At 42.9% G+C, this 20,418-nt stretch overlaps 1 protein-coding gene across 3 annotated transcripts in view; it reads left to right on the forward strand.

The window, feature by feature from the left end:
• The window catches only part of cep85l (centrosomal protein 85L), a 360,923-nt gene that overhangs the window by 19,655 nt on the left and 320,850 nt on the right, over positions 1–20,418 (forward strand). For 2 of the 3 annotated variants that reach the window (XM_078542191.1, XM_078542193.1), the window contains exon 1: positions 11,268–11,488. The exons of the other annotated variant lie outside the window; for it this stretch is intronic. In XM_078542191.1, the coding sequence (XP_078398317.1) occupies positions 11,428–11,488 (61 nt within the window). In that variant the 5' untranslated portion in view covers positions 11,268–11,427. Of the gene's footprint in view, positions 1–11,267; positions 11,489–20,418 lie in introns of those variants that run through there. 3 annotated transcript variants of the gene reach the window in all.

Consider the following 20,418-nt stretch of genomic DNA (forward strand, 5'->3'; position numbering starts at 1 on the left):
TGGCCGGGTTGAATTTGTCCTACCTTTTGTATACAGGACATACCTGGGAAATTTTTCACATTGCCAGGTAGATTGCAGTGTTGTACTTTTTTATGGAACAACTTGGCTAGGGGATATCTCTCTTTTGTAACACTTGGTGTGTTTCTGTCCCTTTTAAGGTCCCTTTTATGATATTCTGGAATTCCAACATTGCCAGGATTCACTGTGTTTGCCCTGGGGAAGATATTCTGTCTCATGATGGCAGGAATCCACATGGGATTCTATCATGCATATGTAATACACCCTTACTGGGAAAATCAGGTGGGTATGCAGCAGGTATGATGGGAAGGTCGAAGTTCTACCCTGTTACAGCTCTTACCCAAAGAGAAGAATCCTCCCAAGGGTTTACAGATTATTCAGCTGCAGAGATCATCACAGCTGATCCTAGTCCTACCTGTACCCAGCAACCAATATTTATATTGACAATAGACATTACTTTATAATATTAGGTGCAGGTACCCTGGATATTTTTCTCCTTTTTAACCTAGGGCTCTGAAGCTAATTGTGGCATCCCTTATCTGAGATTAGCTGATTTAGCAAAGACCATCAGAGGTCGAAAGAGGCAGCTTCTTCTGGGGTTGCCTGTTACACTTTATCTTTCACAAAAAGAATTGGTTATGCTCCTGGCTGAAAACACAGGACTAAACAGTGTTAAAGGAAGCAGCTGTTCAGTGCTAAGCCAGTTCTCTTAGCATCTGTTTACGCCGAAGAAGCGGTACATAGGGTCATTAGCAAACCTTGCACTTTGAGCAGTAGTTTGTTTTGAAGGAAAGGGACAGCTGGAGTTTTTTTTTTGCAATTTGTACATGGACACTGAAGAGCAAGCGCCTGTAATACTATATTGTGAAATGGTGAGAAAGACGCAGTGGGTCATCTGATTTGATTCTGACTGTGGAACTTAGTGTCTGTAAGTGAATCATTTGGTAATTGTGCTTTTGTGCTTTAAAAGCCTTGATCTGACTTACGCTGGTATTACACTGAAATCTAGACCAATGCTTAGCCAACCTTGCCATTGGCATCTTAGGCCAAAATTTCCTGCACACCTCATTAGCACACACTGGAACATAAAACTTGATGTAAAGCAACACAACTTCAGTGAAACTATTATGGGCCTGGAGAAGCAGATGCCTTTTTTTTTCTTTACATCTTTCTTTATCTTACTGATGATATGAAAAATAGTTTGAGACCTGTTGTATGTTTAAGAAACTGTTATTATGGAAGCTTTTCACTCTTTATGCTACAGATTCTGATACCTAATAAAGCATTGAAAGATTTGGAAAATATGGTACAGATACAGTGAATTAAAAAAAAAATTGACTAAAAAATCACAACCAAACTCCAGCAATATATTTTGGAACCTATACCTAGGCCTAATCTCCTCAGTTATGACCATTTTGGGTTAGCTGGGGATACGCTGCCCTTGAATATTTGGACAGAGGAGATAACACAGGGAATCAGTGTTCTCTGGTCTTTTGCATGGGGGTGGAGCTATGTTAATGAGTTTAAGATTTCAGCGAACAGAACTCTAGAGCGGAGCAAATGAATGGAAAATTGTTGTGTAGTGAGACTCCAATGTAAAACTGAGGTAGACCGGTTACCTGTGAAGTTCCTCACTGGTGAAATGCAACCCTCATGTTGAAAATTGCAAGGAAATTCCAGACCAATGTTAAATTGGTTGCAGTTTAATTTCAAGTGTCGTAATCATTTAGTCAAAGGGCATTGACTATTGAGAAACTTGTACCACATACTCAGGCACTCAATAGTCCTATCTTAAGTGACCATTGTTAAAATATGGTTCTATAGATGACAGTAGCCTTCCAGTACCTCACCCATTGGACATTTATTTATGTGTGAAGCTCACCACTAATACTAACCTGTCATCACCCATCCATGCTATTCTCACACATGCAGTTTTCAACAACTAGCAATCGGGAGGGAACACTGGATGATTTTTTTCCTCCTTCTTAGCTCCATGCCACTGAGGCTAATGGGATCTCAAACTGTTACCCAGCTGAAATCAAACCAAAAGCAACACAGCGAGGGGTGGTAATTGGGTGGGTGGAGAGGAGGGGATGGTGTGGTTAACTCACCCTACCTGGTGGGTACAGGGCAGCAATTCAGTAAAAATTGACTTACCCATAACTGGTAATTCAACTGTGCCCACTTCTGCTTTAAATGAGTCCTTATTTCAGACAGCTGAAGTGCCTGCCCTATTCTGGTAGGAACCTCATTAATGAATGGAAATTGCAGTCCTTTGATCTCATACAAGTCCTTTTTTTAATTTGTTCATGGGATGTGGGCATTGCTGGCTAGGCCAGCATTGATTGCCCATACCTAATTGCCCTTGTTCAGAGGGCATTTTAAGAGTCAACCACATTGCTGTGGGTCTGGAGTCACATGTAGGCCAGACCAGGTAAGGATGATAGATTTCCTTCCCTAAAGGACATTAGGGGACCAGATGAATTTTTACAACAATCGGCAGTAGTTTCATGGCCATCATTAGACTTTTAATTTCAGATTTTTGTTTTATTTGAATTCAAATTCCACCATCTGCCATGGTGGGAAGATGGTGGAATTTGAACCCAGGTCCCCAGAGCATTACCCTGGGTGTTGTGATTTCCAGTCCAGTGACAATACCACTACACCACTGCCTCCCTCTCTCATCCTAAAATGAGATGTGTGCTGCTAACACCCACTCGGTAAAACCTAGCAGGGAAAAAGCACAGGCTCTAAAAGGCAAGTTTTAAATGTGTATCTGTCGGGTCAGGAACAGCAGGAGTGCACAGAAAGCCTTGGCCTGTGCTGCCCAGGCTCCAGGCCTTCCCATCTTCATCAATCTGCTGAAACCCACCCACAACTTTACCTGAGTACCAGTGGGTGACCTCTGGACTAACTGATCTTTGCCTGCTAATAGCCGGCCAGCTATCTCTTTACGCTTTAGGTAGGCAGCTGGTCAGTGGGATGTAAAAGATGCCCCAAAATTAAAAGAGAACACACCCCAAATTGATGCCACCCAGGAGAGGGTTTTACCAATAACCTTACTCCTAATCCCATCCGCTTAAAACCCTCTCCCAATTAAAATACCTCCCTCTCCAAGAATAATCAATAGTGGGACCTTTTGGTCTGTATGGCTTGGTACCACAGTACAAGGTGTATTTTCCTGATGAGCCATCCTCTTTCTCCTCTGCTTCCATCAGCTATGCCTTTGGAACTTAAATGCTCATTTTTCATTATAGTAGTCCTGGAATTTTCCAGGAGCTGTTTAAAGATGCTGATAAGGATAATTGGAAGAGTTTATTCCTTGATTCAGAGAGCCAAGAGCTAGGAAATATCAAGGCCATTAATGATTGGTGTCAATCATGAGAGTCCCTGGGGTCAGGGCTCTGAGTTATGAGAAAAGACTGGAGCGACTTGAGTTTTTCAGCCTGAAAAAGAGACATTTGAGAGGTGATTTTATAGAGGAATACAAGATAGCAAATAGTATGGCAAAAGTTAACTGGAATATTATTTTAAATGTAAGAGTAGGACTATAGGTACAAAAGTTTAAACTAGTAAATGGTAACTTTTTGACCAATATCAGGAGGGTCATCTTGCAGATCAACACTTGGAATAAACTTGCAAACAGAATGGTGGAGGCAAAAAATCTGGAATCATATAAGAAATAACTGGATGTAACAAGAGGGAGTGATTTAAGATGAGCCAAACTGCCTTCCTCATACCCAAGTATGTAATAATTTGTCATCTTGTGTATATTTTAATTACATCTTCTCATGCCTAGTAGCATACTAGTGAAATTACATTGTGCATCCTTCTTGTAATACACAACCAAAGCAATGTAAGGTATCCCAAATCAAAACTGAAAATGATGGAAATACTCAGCAGGTCTGGCAGCATCTGTGGGGAGAGAAGCTAGTTAACCTTTCGGGTCAATGACCTTTTGGAAGAGTTAATGCTGTTTCTCTCTCCACAGACACTACCAACCTGCTGAATATTTCTAGCATTATCAGTTTTTATTGCAGATTTCCAGCATCCACAATACTTTGCTTCTGCACGGTATCCCGGCCTTTGGCTTCCCAGATCGTGCAGATGCATCATTACCTCCTTGCATTTGTATTCAATTTCACCCTATAAAACTTCCAGAATACCATTGACTCTTTTAAATTTTTACCACCAACAATCCGACTCTAATGTATCTGCCCATCCGAACACAAGGGCCGGAATTTTCCAGTCCCTCACGCCGGCAGGAACTTCCGGTCCCATCGACGTGAACGGAGATTTCAATAGCTTGCCGTCCCCCCCAGGAGGGGGTTGGGGGGGTGGTTGCTGGAAAATTCTGGCGTAGATCTTGCTTTGCTTATAATTTACTGCTTAGGTTATAAAAGCAAAGAACTGCGAATGCTGGAAATCCAAAACAAAAACAGAAACAGAAAAGCCTGGAAAAACTCAGCACGTCTGGCAGCATCGATTATGTCTTGGCAGCTTAGGTTATGTCTTGAATGTCTTTTTTCCCAAAATATGTAATTTAACACTTAGCTAAATTGAGCTAGACTTATCAGCTTGCTGTACCTCATGCGTGTCCTCTTCAGTCTCCTGTATTGTCCTTCACAGTGTACTGTGCCTTCTGAATCAGTGTTGTCAGCAAAAGTTGATATTAGTTCCTGTCCATGCCAAATGATTTCTGTGAATAGAGAACATGAGAGGTTCTAATACAAACCCTAGGGAACTTCTCTCGCTATATTATGCTACACTGTGGAGAAAATAACTTGCTTTTATTTTCTGTATCCTTTAGCCACTGCTCTATTCACATTACCAGTATGCCTTTAAAACCTTGGGGGCTGAATTGGATAGGCCTTAAAACTAGATCTGGAGATCACGATACACAGTTAACTCACACTTATTGGATGTAATACAGGCAGAATGCCACCTTCATGCTGATTGTCCATTTATATGATTCCATGTATATAGTCAGCACTAAATGCACTATTCATTGGCAGCACATATCAGCAGGGGGGCCAAAATTGACACTTACTAGTATTACTTAAAGCTAGCCTGCACTTCTTATAGGGGAGCTGTATGTGGCTACAGCAGGTGCTGGAAATCCGGTGGGGACTGATTCTGACCTGGAAAAGGCAGACAATTGGATGAACATACAGCCACCCAGGCTTTCCAATGCTGCATTGGAGGTCTTGGTGGAGGAGGTCAAAAGGAGTGAAGTCTGTAGTCAGACGGAGCCAGGAGACTTTCCAGACACATGGTAGAATGGCAGTAATGGCCAGATAGCCATGTAGGCCAATGCCAAGAGTCTAGCCCCACGGACCTAGATGCAATGCTACAAGAAATTTAATGACTTCACACATGTCATCAAGGTTGGTGAATTCATCTTTAAATGCAAAATCCTAACAACTGCATCTTGATCTCTGACATTACTCAATTCCCCACACCCCAGCACTCTCCTACTAAAAATCTTGTACCCAACATTCGTACTCCACCATAACCTCACACAATTAGCACAGCTACAAGCCTCACACCTACATCTGAAAGCTTGCACACACTGCCAGCTATTTAATCATTTCAACCAACCAAATACATTGCATGACACTTGCTGACATACTTGTCTCACTTGCAGGACAAGGAGGCGCACAACTAGAGGCAGCAGGAGCTAACCAGAGGGGCAAGGCATTCCTGTATGTCCTAACCCACATGGAGGAGACAGAGCTGGCTGTTATTAGAATGTCCATTGCTGAAGCTATTGCCAGTGGTGGGGCTGAAACCATTAAAGGTGATGGTATCCTCATACCTAATCCTTCTCTCACATCCAACTTCCTCCTCATTGCACAATCTTCTTATTGACAAGCTGCAGATGTTGTAAGCCTGTACCTCCTACTTCTCCCCTCCCCACATCACAACCCTACCCATGTGCATTTCTTTCAGATATCCAAGAAATGCAACTTGGTTAGGCAAGAACACAATAATGATGAAGATAGAACAGAAATTGATCCGCATGTAGTGAGACATTGGGCAGACAGGGGCAGGGGCAAAGATAGCAGAGGTACCAGATTGTTGGAGGGGGAACTGACACATGGGTTCTGCTGCAGAGGGCTTGGATGAAGATTTCAATGAGGCAGGCTACAGCAAAAGGCTGATGAATGTACAAAACAAAATGCAGTGTGTATTGGGCAGCCCTCTAGAAAGTCTGTATTTAATGTCACAGAGCATAGAGGAGTCCTTGGTGCAGAGCTTAGTGTCCATCCTTTTCCAGCATGGAAGTAGCGGCCAGCTCCATTGGTTCACTTGTAGATACAACCATGATGCAGCATCTCATAGCCAATGTCACCCCTTCCATTGTAGCACAAGCAGCTTGCACTAACAGTGTGAGCGTTGCAGTGGAAACTCAAACTGAAGCTATGCAGCATCAGAACTGCTCTCATGCAATCTCACTCTGAAGTAATTCAAGATCTCGTTGCTGCCATGCAAGTTTAGACTGCTCTCATGCTTAGACCGCTGCCATCATCACTGCAGATACCAGAGTTCAAAGGGACTTGCAGGTTTTCACAATAGTCCAGCAATTGGTCTACCAACAGATTGCTGAGAAGTTGTCCAGGGATACTGACAGTCTCCCCGTTCTGATGGAGAGTCATACGGACTCAAAACGTTAACTGTATTCCTCAGCGCAGATGCTGTCAGACCTGCTGAGTTTTTCCAGCTATTTTTGTTTTTGTTTCAGATTTCCAGCATTTGCAGTATTTTGCTTTTATCTGACAGTCTCTCCATTGGGCATGAACCTGCTGTCCTCTCTCAGGAAGTTAGCTTTTGCCCTCCCCTCACCAGCTTCCCGACACTCAGCCTGTACCCCCGATGTTGCCTGCTAGCCAGCCAGCCCTGATTGCTGCTGCCCATGCCAAGATAATGCAGTCCAAAGCCTAGAGCTGCTTGAGGTCGTCCTCCAAGGCCATCTGCAGTCTCCCTCAATCTGAGTCAGCAGTCTTTCATCAGCCATGCTACAGCTACTGGGGCAGCAGGAGCACTACGACATGCAAAGGCACAGAAAAAAGGCACTAAGGGGATGTATAAGTGTGATTAGTTTACATTAGTATGCAATATAGCATAATTTCATTTCTAAATTAGGTTTGGAATGTTTATTTTGTGGTGTCTTTTATTTTGGGATTGTGGCCAAGTAATGATTGTGACACAGGGGAGGCAAGTTGTAGGACTGTTTGTGAATGGGAAATTGGGTTTGCAGTCATTAGTCTTGAACTTGAATGAGTTATTCACATACAGCCTGTGAAGAAAGGGGTTTCTAGGTTGCTGTCTCCCTTGCTCTTCCTCCTTATGCTCCTGCATCTCAGCTTCTCACCTGATAGCTGGTGGCAAGTGCGGTCCTTCTTGATGATGAGTTGTGCAGCATGCAGCATACTACCAAATATGTATTAAGACCCACTCAGCCCAGTTCTGCAGGTCTCCTCCAGAATGGCCCAAGCAGCAGAATCATTGCTTCAGCATGCCAATTGTCTGCCACATCACATTTCTTGCAACATACCTGATGTTATATACCTGATATTCATGCATGCATGGATTGTGCTCCGGAGTCATCAGCCATCTCGTCAGTGGGTAGCTCTTATCATCAATAGCTGACCTTTGGTTTTCCATGCTGGCTGAAATACAGAATTTCAGCAGAAGTAAGGCATTGTGATTGCATGATGCACTGCCTCTGGCCATACATCAGCTGGACATTAAGGGAGTGGAATCCCTTTCTGTTCCAGTACACAGCAGAGTTAACATGCAACACCAACAAAGCAATGTGTGTGCAGTCAGTAGCACTCGACCATGAGAAAGCCATCAATCCTAGCAAGCCCTCATGCTTGCTCTGCCTGCTTGGCAAGAGAGAATGAGACAAAATTGTTTTTCTTTGAATAGAGAGCCTCAGTGACCTCACTTCTACAACAGCGGATGACAGACTGCGAGATGTTGCTAATGCATCCATCTGAAAGGAGCCAGGTGCATAAAGGTTCATCACCATGGTCACTTTCACAGCCACTCGCAATGACATCCTCGTGCTCTAGGATTGCAGTTGTGGCTGCAACAGTTGATAGATTTCCATGGGGAACTCCTTACTGAAACACTGGTGTCTCACATACTGTTTTTCACTGAGTTCAGGAAAGAAAATTGCTCTCTGAACGCTCCGAACAGATATGGCCTCCTGCTGAGAGTGTTTCTCTCACTGCTCCTCATCCCTTTTCTAGTAGCTTGGGCTCTTCTCCCTGAACGCCGATTGACACAATAGTCTGCCTGCTCTGCACATTTCTGGCAGATGGCAATTGGGGAGGAACTAATGCCTTCACCATGATGGTGTCTGGCATGCTTCACATCAAAAGTGTGCATGTATGCCCTGGATGCCATGTTGGATAGCTAAAGGCATTCGTAGCACCCAGAAAATGAGCACTACTGAAGCCAATTTCTCACCCCTTGTGTCTTAATCTGCACAAGTTTCTTGTGTGGCACTTTATCAAGCACTTTTTAAACGTCCATAAATACCACTTTCATTGCATTCACTTTTGTCTACATGATCAGCAATTGCCTTAAGTTAATTCAATTAAGTTAATCATTATGACCTGCCCCTTGTAAATCCATATCCCTGATTAGCCCGTATCTTTCTTCACCAATCATATCACTTATTATGGTTCCTAGAAGTTTTATTTTGATTCATCATCTAATTGATCTATAGTTACATGACTTAACCCTTTCCCAGTTTGAAACAGATTGACCATCTATAGTTCTTTAGTACAAGTTCCTTTTTGGAAGAATGTTGCACAATCATAGTTAATGCTTCTGCTATTTCATTCTTTAGTAATCTTCAATGTTGACCACACCTGGTGACTTCCCAACTTAAGCTAATTTAGCTTTTAATATAGTTTCCTTTTAAATATTTGTATCATAGTGATTCTTCCAAATCATATATCTCCTTCTAAGACATTATAGTTGATCGAACGCCCTTATTCATCCATCCAGCTGCAGTCTTGCTCCGACCTCCTTTGCTCCAAAAAATGCATTTACACGTATCTTATTGCAGATTTCGATTGTAAGGTGCTTGTGGGAGGAATGTATTAATACATCCAGGTTTATGGCTTGACTATATTTGGGTGGGAGCAATGGGGTCAGGAGCACTAAGCAACTTACTTGTTTCTGGTTTCTGGAGATCAGAGAGGGTGCAGAAAAGATTTACGAGAATGGTTCTAGAGATATGGGATTTCAGTTACATGGATTGATTGGGGAAGCTGGGCTGTTCTCATTAGAGAAGAGAAGGTTGAGAGGAGATTTGGTAGAGGTCTTCAAAATCATGAGGGGTCTGGACAGATAGAAAAGGAAAACCTATTCCTATTTGTGGAAGCTGGATCCCAGGCCATAGGTAAGTGATGGTGGGAGGGGGAATCGTGGGGTGGGGGATCGGAGGTGAGAGCAGTGGGTTGTGGCCCTCAGCATTCGCCACCCTGGTGTCATATTCGACTCCAAGATGAGCTTCTAACCACATACACTATGGCTGCCTATTTCCATCTCTATAAAATTGCCCAACTCTGAACCTGAATCAGCTCATCTGCTGCTGAAATCCTCATCCATGCCTTTGTTCCATCTCAATAGGCTTGACTATTCCCATACACTTCTATCTAACCCCTCACTTCTTCATCAGTAAATTTGAGGTCATTCAAAACTCTGCTGCCATGCCCTCATACCTGTGTTCACTAACCTACATTAGCTCCTGGTTAAGCAATGCCTGAATTTTAAAATTACTCATCCTCAATTCAAATCCCTTCATGCCTCACCCCACCAATCTCTGTAATTTCCTCTAGCCCTACAATGCCCCAAGGTATCTGCACTCCTCTAATTCTGGCCTCTTGAGCATCCTTGATTTTAATTGCTTCGTCATTGACAACCATCAAGAGCTGAAGTTCTGGAATTCCCTCCTTAAACTTCTCCACCTCTCTTTTCTTCTTTATGGTAATTCTTAAAATCACTCTCTTTCAGCAAGCTTTTGGTCATCTGCACGGATATCTCCTTATGTGTTTTGGTGGAGCAGGGTAGATTGTTTGATAACACTCCTGTTAAGCGCCTTGTAATCTGGGGTCTGTGCTCTTTCATTCCTCTAAACTTTGGCGTCTTCTGTTCTAATACTTCTCTTGCTGATTTTATTTATTCAGTTAGCCTAATTACCACACTGATGCCTAGCAAATGGTACAAACCCTGCGGCCAATTTCAGGGGAAATTCTGAGAAGGTACATCAAATAAAAAGATAAAAAATGTAAAAATAAGAAATTAAAAAATGAAATTTTATGTAGAATTCCCTTGCCCCAGGTGAACTTTGGTCAGGGTTGTTCACAGAGGGTCCTTACAAAGAGTAATATTTGTGAAATTTGCAATGAAATTAATGGATAACAGATTATTGTGTGTTATCCTCTTACATCGCACCATTAGTCAAATTCCAAATTCATTTTGTAATTTGTGTCAATTGAATTCATGTGTGTGAGTTTTCAAAAGTAATTTGATAAATGCACTACTTATTGTACAATACAAAGCCAATGCTCACATCGTTAAAAAATGTGATCTTACCTTCCCAAGTTGGTTAGCTCTGTAGTAGGGAGAACTGGGGAATTCATCTGAGTAATTCTTATAAAGTGGAGCCATATGACAAATCATAATAGTTCAGAGGGAGCCTCCATAATCTGTGCACTTTCCATTGGAGCTCGGAATGATATCCACAGACTGAGGAGAAATTAATATGATGTATTATGCAGCAGATGCATGACAAAATGAAGTACTGCCTGGAGGTGGACGTTAGAGCACAGGCAACCAAAATAAAGAAACAATCCCCACTGGAAACCCTCTACTACATTTAACTGCTGCAGATAAGCGCTAGCAGTATAACGATGTATAAAACTGGAAACCATGTGTGAAAAAAAACTTCCAAATCTTTTAGGACTGGTTGATTTTTTTTCTGCTCTTGGCAGCCCGTAAAGGCTTACAGGCTAAGCTAATAAGTGGCAGCCCAGAGGTTTGTGGGAGGAGATTCAGCTCTATTGAATTTGTCAGTGAACACAGTGCAGCTCAGAGTGAGATCACATCCTAGCAATACCGCCAGGCTGTCTGTATCAGTGTATCGAAGCAGCTCAGGGAGGGGGGGGTGCGGGGGGGCGGGGGGGGGGCTGCATGATATCCTCAGGATTACAGCAGCAGGAAACTAGAAAAATCTGTTTACTTCACCCTCAGGATTCACATCCGTAGACAATCCTACAAAATGGACCTCAAGTAGGACACTGTTTCGAAGGAGTATTAAGGAACTGAATTCCGTACTTTTATGGTCAATTCTGGATTACTTTTGGTCTCATTTAACCATTCGCTATGTGGGGTAGAGTAATTTCAGACTACAAGACCGGATTTATAAACTGCAGCAAACAAACAGGTAAAAAGCAAACTGAAAGAAATCCTCATTCAGTAAGCAGATTTATTTTTGCTGAATAAGAAAGCAGCAGCTGGAGTGGGATGTTCCTACCAGCAAAGTGGCTGCTCAGTGTACGATTCAAGACTAACTACAGTGTTCACAGAAGTGAGCAATCTGAGCACGAGAATTGACAAAGATAAGAAAACTAAAGCTGGAGACATATTCTGTGCTTGTTAGTAGAGATTGTGAAGACAGTGTGCTAGTTGAGGTGAATTAGTGAATAGTGGTTCTGTTCCAGACGTGCCTCATTTAAATAGAAACTAAGCATGTTTTAATGAAGACTATGCTTTCCTGTCCTTCATTTTTATAATAGTAAAGACTTAATTATATGTTGGTTTTACAGGTTGAGTGTAAATCTCATGTGACAGGCCTTGAACTTTAAGGCCCTTACTTTGAAAACATTGATATTGCTCATCTAAAAAGATTTACCGGTATTTCTTTGCACATTTAAATCCATTTAAGACTTGATTTTGAGAAAGCCTATAATTTGAAATGTTGGGATAAGATTGCCGCTGTTCACTAATTTATGACAAAATCCCAAATGTGTGCAAAAGGAGCGGGGTCACAATTCCATGTATTAACTGTGGAACTCATCTCCTGAATTTTCTTTAAAAAATTATGTACTTTGCCTAAAATTTGGTAGTGTCTTTTAGGTATATGCTGGTTGATGTTTGGTCTCTTACTGCTTTTGCCTTCAAGACTAATTGATAGCGCAATCTTAGCCCTGGGCCTAGAGTTTGCTAAAGACAATATCTTGAGGTATTTGAAATTCTGAGCCAAATTTCAATGGCAGAAATGTGTTCAGTGTTTGATTTTTTTTTATTAGAATCAAATCCCAATTGGGATTAGGTTCTATGAACAGCAGTAAACCAGATTAATAGTCTGCATTGTGAAATACCAATTGCTAGCTAAATAGAATTTACCTGCAGTTGCACAATTGCCGTCTTGAGAAAAGAATAAAGCTTTAGTAAAATAATCAAAGCAATAGGTGGGTTATCTCAACAATTATCCTGAGACAACCCACCGATCATGTTTAAAAAGAATGCATAATAACATGAAAAGCTCACCATTACACTTATCTTTGACTCTTTTGTTCCCAAATTTCTCCCCTTCCCTTCTAAAGGGGCTAACTCAGCCTGGGGTATTGCTCCATGGTATGTCCAGTACCCCGCAGAAGTGGTCTTTCGTTAGGTTTGAACTTTGGTGGGTGGGCGTCAACAAGCTGTGAACAGCTGACACTGATCCTGTCCTCATCTGCTGTCCACATTTTCCAGCAGGCTCATTGAATAGCAATTGGGAGCAGCCATCCCTGGCTGTGTTTTCCCCCAACCTAAACAGGCACTGGAGCCCATTGCAATGATATTGTCACCACCTTGGACTAAAGTAATAAACTCCGTTACACGCTTAAGAATGCAATAGAACATTAAGTTAGGTCTCGGTCATGCAGCATTGAAACTATGATGCTCTAACACGAAGCAAGTTTTGATAGCTTCAAACGACTACAGGCATGTTCAAATGTATAGCACCCATAAGTCAACACAAATTGGCAATCAGACAATTCATGATATTGGTTGGTGCATGAGAATTCACATTTGTATAATATCAACAGAGCGTATTTTTTCTGAGGAAAGGGTCAGGTACATTGTTGGTGGCTCCCTCAATGTTCCCTCAGGTAAATGCAGTACCTGGGGGGCATGTTGCTAAACCAAGCATACCAGCAGACATCCCATTCAATTCCTGGGATCCTAAGTTAGCTGATATCAGGCAGAGCGCTGGAAGGCGATTGTCATTGGGTTGAAATCCTGGAACTCCCTTCCTTACGGCACTGTGGGTGTTCCTACAGCACACAGACTTCAGCGGTTCAAGAAAGCAGTTCACCACCACCTTCTCAAGGGCAATTAGGGATGGGTAATAAATGCTGGCCTAGCCAGTGATGCTCACATCCCATGAATGAATAATTTTTTAAAAAACTTCAACTTTAGTGGATCCTAGCCAAGAAGGAGAAGTTACCCCAAATTGCTGCTCTAACTTATTAAAGGGAAGGATTGGTGTGGTTTTAGATGTGATAGTCTCCACAGTTAAATAGCCTTTTGATGCACACTCTCCCAGGTTTAGACAAGAATAATGACCATGTGGGTGAGGTATCAGAGGGTTGTCATTGCCATTGAACCATGCCCTAAAATGAATGACCATTCTCAGAAGGGAGAAAATTTGAATGAGAAAATATGAGTTAAATGTTGGAGCATTATAGATAGACTTTAATCAACTTTTGGCTGTTCTGTTTGAATTGAGGTGCAGACAACAGGTGTAAAATATGGAAAGTTTTATTGTCAAACACTCATGATACTTCACTCTGATTAGCACAAATAAATTTTACTTTAAGGTTTCACAATGTATCTTAGTGCTAATAAGACATTGGGAAAGCTCATTAGCAAATAACTCTGCAGTCTTGCTTTGCACATTGGACTGCAGGGACTGAAGCTAGTGCAGGGTTAATTTGAGAACTAATCAGTGACAGCTTTCTCCCTCACAAGCTGCATTTCTAAAGAGCTGATGCTGTTGGGGGACAGTCATTAGTGCAACTGCTCAGTCCCCTTTGCACTGACTCTCTAACTTTCCCTTCAAAACATGGAATGTTAGAATTTTATCACCTTAAATCTGTGTCCTCTGGTACTTGACCTTTCTGCCAACTGGAACAGTTTCTCCCTATCTACTCTATCCAGACCCCTCAATGCTTTTGAAAATCTCTGTCAAAACTCTTCTGAATCTTCTATTCTCCAAAGAGAACAACCCCAGCTTCTCTAATCTATCCATGTAACTGAAGTCCCTTATCCCTGGAAACACTCCTGTGAATCTTTTCTACACCCTCTCCAATACCTTCACATCCTTCCTAAAATGTGGTGCCCAGATGTGGCGCACAATACTCCAGTCAAGGCCAAACCAGGGTTTTATACAGTTTTACAATAACTGCCTTGCTTTAACACTTTATGCTTCTATTTACAAAGTCAAGAATCCCATTTGGCTTTCTCAACCAGTCCTGCCACATTCGATAACTTTTGCACATATATCCCAGGATCTCTGCTACTCCACCCCATTTAGAATTGTATTCTTCATTTTGTATTGCCTCTCCTCATTCTTCCTACCAAAATCTATCACTTCACACTTCTCTGCATTAAATTTTATCTGCCACTTGTCTGCTCATTCCAGCAGCCTGTCTATGCCCTCTTGAATGCTACTCTTCTCATCACAACTCAGAATGCTTCCAAGTTTTTGTCACTCTCATATTTTGAAACCGTGGCCAGTACACCAAAATGTAGTTAATTAATACAGATCAAGAAAAGCAACGGCCCTAACAGCTACCCCTGGGTATCCCACTTTATATCTTCCTCCAGCCCAAAAAATAACCATTCACTGCTATTCTCCATTTCCTGTCAAACTACTTTGTATCCATGCCGCCACAGTCCCTTTGGGCTTCAACTTTGCTGACAAGCCCGTTATGTGGCACTTTATCAAATGTGTTTTGGAAGTCCATGTACACACATCAACCACATGACCCTCATTAACCCTCTCATTTACTTCATCAAAAAACTCAAGCAAGTTTGTTAAATGCAATTTGCTCTTAACAAATCCATGCTGGCTTTTCTTAACTAATCCACATTTGTCTTTGTTTTGCACCTGGAAGAAAATCCGCCCTGTTACCCAAGTTGCTAACTCTTTACACAGTTATTTTACTTATCAGACATGTGAGAGCAGAAGGAGGGCAAAATACAGACACTAATGTTCTGAAAAAGAGTCATATTGGACTTGAAACATTATCTCTGTTTCTCTCTCACAGATGCTACCAGAGCTGCTGAGTTTTTCCAGCATTTTCTGTTTCTATTACAGATATTCCCTAACTTTACCACGACAGCACACTGTTTTTTACTGAGCAGAGATAGATAGCATTGTGTCAAGTTCGTGGCCATTTGTTAATGTGTCCAAAAGCCCATTTTATTCAAAAATCTCTTGCTATTTCATAGAGGTTGCAAACCATTTTTGAAGTGGTTTTGTCTGTGTGCAAAATCCCCTAGTAGATACGGAAGCTAAATGAGATGTGGAAGATTTCCAGAATGTGATGATTCACTCTCTTGTACGTCTCCTCAAACTGTCTCAGTTTAATCACAGGCGTCTGGTAAAGGTTAAGAGGTGCTGCAACAGAAACTGAGTTCACATGCAGACCTCAAGGTAACTTGATATCACTTTGTGGCTTCTCTCCTTACATTAACATTAATTGTGCAATTTATTGCACTCTCTCATACACAGTTCAGTTTTCATGTTCCTCCACCTATTTTCCTGCTTGATAGCCAAGGGGCAAGAAGATTATTTGCCACAGGTTGTAATCACAAATTGTAAGTGAAAGATGGGTAAGCATTTGAAGTAGAGTGCAGGACAGTGGGATTAATTTGGGATTATTCCATCATTCCAACAAAATTCAACTAATCATATCAGAATATAAATTAAATTTGGAACTTTCCCTTTTTCTATAGCTCAGTTCAACACTGGGTATGATTCATTTATTTTAAAAAGTTTACCTCCTCAAAAAACAAATCCCCGACCCCTCCGCCAGTACAAAAACTATCCCCATCACCAACCTCTTTCCTCTCCAAAGCTCTTGAATGAGTTGTCAGTTCAAAATCCAAGACCATCTTTCCTGGAACTCCATGTTTGAATCCCTGCAATTGGTTTCTGTCCCTGCCATAGTGTCAAAACGGCTCTTATCAAAGTCATAAATGGCAAGCTATGTGACTATGATAAAGGTAAACTATCCCTCCTTGTCCTTCTTGACTTGACTGCAGCCTTTGACGTAGTTGATCATTCCATCCTGCTCACAATGCAGTTTCCGTTACATTGGGGAGACCAAATGCAAACTGGGTGTCTGCTTTGCAGAATGCCTCCACGCAGTCCGCGCACATGACCCTGACCTTCTGTTGCTTGCCATTTCAATTCACCATCTTGTACTCTCACACACATTCCTGTCCTTGGCCTGCTGCAATGTTCCAGTGAAGCTCAATACAAGCTGGAGAAACAGCACCTCATCTTCTGATTAGGCACTTTACAGCCTTCTGGACTCAACATTGTGTTCAACAACTTCAGACCATGAATTCTGTACTCCATTTTGATTTTGTTTGCCCCAAGTGCCAATTTATAGCTTGTTTTCATGTTTTTGCTTTCAGACAGAGCTGGCCTTTATTCCGCTATAACACCTACTTTGTTTCTTTACTACTACCATTACCATGCCCTTTGTCTTTAACCTATCCCTGACCTTCCCTTTTGTTCCACTGGATCTCGCCTCTCCCCTTCCTCCCTGTGCTTTGTAGTATAAAACTTGACAACTCTAACTGGGGACTCTGTTGTAGATTACGGTATGCAGTGCTGTTGATTTCTACACTGGCATCAGCCTTTAAAGTTACATCTCTTGCCATTTATTTTCACTTGCACCCACACCCATAACTTTATCTGAGTCATGGGTAGGCTGACCCCTGAACATTGGCCTCACAGACTTTCAAAATGCCCGGCTTATTATGTTGTCTGCATGTTTGATTATGCACTGGACAGTTATCTCCTTGATTGTAAGTGTGATGGCATCACATACAAAGCACAGGTATTTTTGGACTTGGCAAAGCTATCTCTCTTTGGAAGTTATTCCATTTTTATTCATTTTCACACTCAAGACCGGGCTTTTGTGCAACCTGTTTCAGCTCCTTAGTTGATCTCTTAACCTTCTACCTGACATTTCATCAGCTCTGAATATTATGCCACTTGAACAACTGCCTCAGACGTTAGCCCTGGTTTTACATTTTTAAAAAATTCATTCATGGGATGTGGGCTTTGCTGGCTGGGCCAGCATTTATTGCCCATCACTAGTTACTTTTGAGAAGGTGGTGGTGAGCTGCCTTCTTGAACCACTGCAGTCCATGTGGTGTAGGTACACCCACAGCGCTGTTAGGGAGGGAGTTCGAGGATCTTGACCCAGCGACAATGAAGGAACGGCAATGTAGTTCCAAGTCAGGATGGTGAGTGACTTGGAGGGGAACTTCTAGGTGGTGGAGTTCCCATCTATCTGCTGCCCTTGGTCTTCGAGATGGTAGCGGTTGTGGGTTTGGAAGGTGCTGTCGAAGGAGCCTTGGTGAATTCCTGCAGTGCATCTTGTAGATGGTACACACTGCTGCTACTGCGCGTCGGTGATGGAGGGAGTGAATGTTTGTGGATGTGGTGCCAATCAAGCGGACTACTTTGTGTTGGATGGTGTCATGCTTCTTGAGTGTTGTAGGAGCTGCACTCATCCAAGCAAGTGGGGAGTATTCCATCACACTCCTGACTTGTGCCTTGTAGATGGTGGACAGGCTTTGGGGAGTCAGGAGGTGAGTTACTCTTCGCACTATTCCTAACCTCTGACCTGCTCTTGTAGCCACAGTATTTATATGGTTTGTCCAGTTCAGTTTCTAGTCAATGGTAACCCCCAGGATGTTGATAGTGGGGAATTCAGTGATGGTAATGCCATTGAACATCAAGGGGCGATGGTTGGATTCTCTCTTGTTGGAGATGGTCATTGTCTAGCACTTGTGTGGCATGAATGTTACTTGCCACTTGTCAGTCCAAGCCTGGATATTGTCCAGGTCTTGCTGCATTTGGACATGGACTGCTTCAGTATCTGAGGAGTTGCGAATGGTACTGAACATTGTGCAATCATCAGTGAACATCCCCACTTCTGATCTTATGATGGAAGGAAGGTCATTGATGAAGCAGCTGAAGATGGTTGGGCCTAGGGCACTACCTTGAGGAACTCCTGCAGTGATGTCCTGGAGCTGAGATGACTGACCTCCAACAACCACAACCATCTTCCTTTGTGCTAGCCATGACATCCAACTAGTGGAGAGTTTTCCCCTGATTCCCATTGACTCCAGTTTCCCTCGGGCTCCTTCATGCCTCATTCGGTCAAATGTGGCCTTGATGTCAAGGGCAGTCACTCTCACCTCACCTCGGGAGTTCAGTTATTTTGTCCATGTTTGAACCAATGCTGTAATGAGGTTGGAAGCTGAGTGGCCCTGACAGAACCCAAACTGGGCATCAGTGAACAGATTATTGCTAAGGAAGTGCTGCTTGATAGCACTGTTGATGAACCCTTCCATTACTTTACTGATGATGGAGAGTAGACTGTTGGGCGGTAATTGGCCGGGTTGGATTTGTCCTGCTTTTTGTGTACAGGACATACCTGGGCAATTTTCCACACAGCTGGGCAGATGCCAATGTTGTAGCTGTACTGGAACAGCTTGGCTAGGGGCACAGCAAGTTCCGGAGCACAAGTCTTCAGCACTATTGCCAGAATATTGTCAGGGCCCATAGCCTTTGCAGCATCCAGTGTCTTCAGCTGTTTCTTGATATCACGTGGAGTGAATCAAATTGGCTGAAGACTGGCATCCGTGATGCTGGGGACCTCTGGTGGGGGTCGAGATGGATCATCCACTCCTCCAGTGAGTTGTCTAATTGGTCACCGCCATTCACGACTGGATCTGGCAGGACTGCAGAGCTTAGATCTGACCCATTGATTGTGGGATTACTTAGCTCTGTCTATCATTTGCTGCTTATGCTGTTTGGCACGCAATTAGTCCTGTGTTATAGCTTCACCAGGTTGACATCTCATTTTTATGTATGACTGGTGCTGCTCCTGGCATGCCCTCCAGCACTCTTCATTGAACCAGGGTTGATCCCCTAGCTTGATGGTGGTAGAGTGGGCGATATGCCGGGCCATGATGTTAGAGATTGTGTTTGAGTACAATTCTGCTGCTGCTGCTGGCCCTCAGTGCCTCATGGATGCCCAGTCTTGAGTTGCTAGATCTTTGAAATGTATCCCATTTAGCACGGTGGTGGTGCCACACAACACGACGGGGGGTATCTTCAGTATAAAGCCGGGACTTCATCTCCACAACGACTGTGCAGTGGTCACTCCTACCGATACTGTCATGGAGAGATGCATCGGGGGCAGATAAGTTGGTGAGGATGAGGTCAAGTTTTGTTTTTCCCTTTTGTTGTCCCTCACCATCTGCCGCTGAACCAGCCTACCAGTTATGTCCTTTGGGACTCGGCTAGTAGTGGTGCTACTGAGCCACTCTTGGTGGTGGACATTGAAGCCCCCCCACCCAGAGTACATTCTATACCCTTGCCACCCTCAGTGCTTCCTCTAAGTGGTGTTCGACATGGAGGAGCACCGATTCATTAGCTGAGGGATGGTGGTAATTACATGGTAATCAGCAGGAGGTTTCCTATGCCGTGAGATTTAATGGAGTCCGGAGTCGATGTTGAGGACTCCTAGGGCAACTCCCTCCCGACTGTATACCACTGTGCTGCCACCTCTTCGGTGGGACAGAACAGGACAGACCCAGGGATGGTGATGGTGGTGTCTGGGACATTATCTGTAAGGTGAGGATGACTATGCCAGGCTGTTGCTTGACTAGTCTGTGAGACAGCTCTCCCAATTTTGGCACTATCCCCCAGATGTTAGTAAGGAGGACTTTGCAGGGTCAGCAGGGCTAAGGTTGCCGTTGTCATTTCTGGTTCCTAGGTCAATGTTGATGCCGGGTGTTCCTTCCGGTTTCATTCCTTTTTTGTGACTTTGTAGTGGTTTGTTACAACTGAGTGGCTTGGCTGAATTGTCATTTCAGAGGGCATTTAAGAGTCAACCACATTTCTGTGGATCTGGAGTCACATGTAGGCCAGACCAGGTAAGAACAACAGAGTTCCTTCCCTGTAGGGCATTAGTGAACCTGATTGGTTTTTACAACAATTGACAATGGTTTCATGGTCATCATTAGACTTCTAATTCCAGATTTTTATTGAATTCAAATTCCGCCATC

The sequence above is a fragment of the Cetorhinus maximus genome, chromosome 5 (assembly GCF_964194155.1).
Source record: "Cetorhinus maximus chromosome 5, sCetMax3.hap1.1, whole genome shotgun sequence".
In the NCBI taxonomy this organism is placed as follows: domain Eukaryota; kingdom Metazoa; phylum Chordata; class Chondrichthyes; order Lamniformes; family Cetorhinidae; genus Cetorhinus; species Cetorhinus maximus.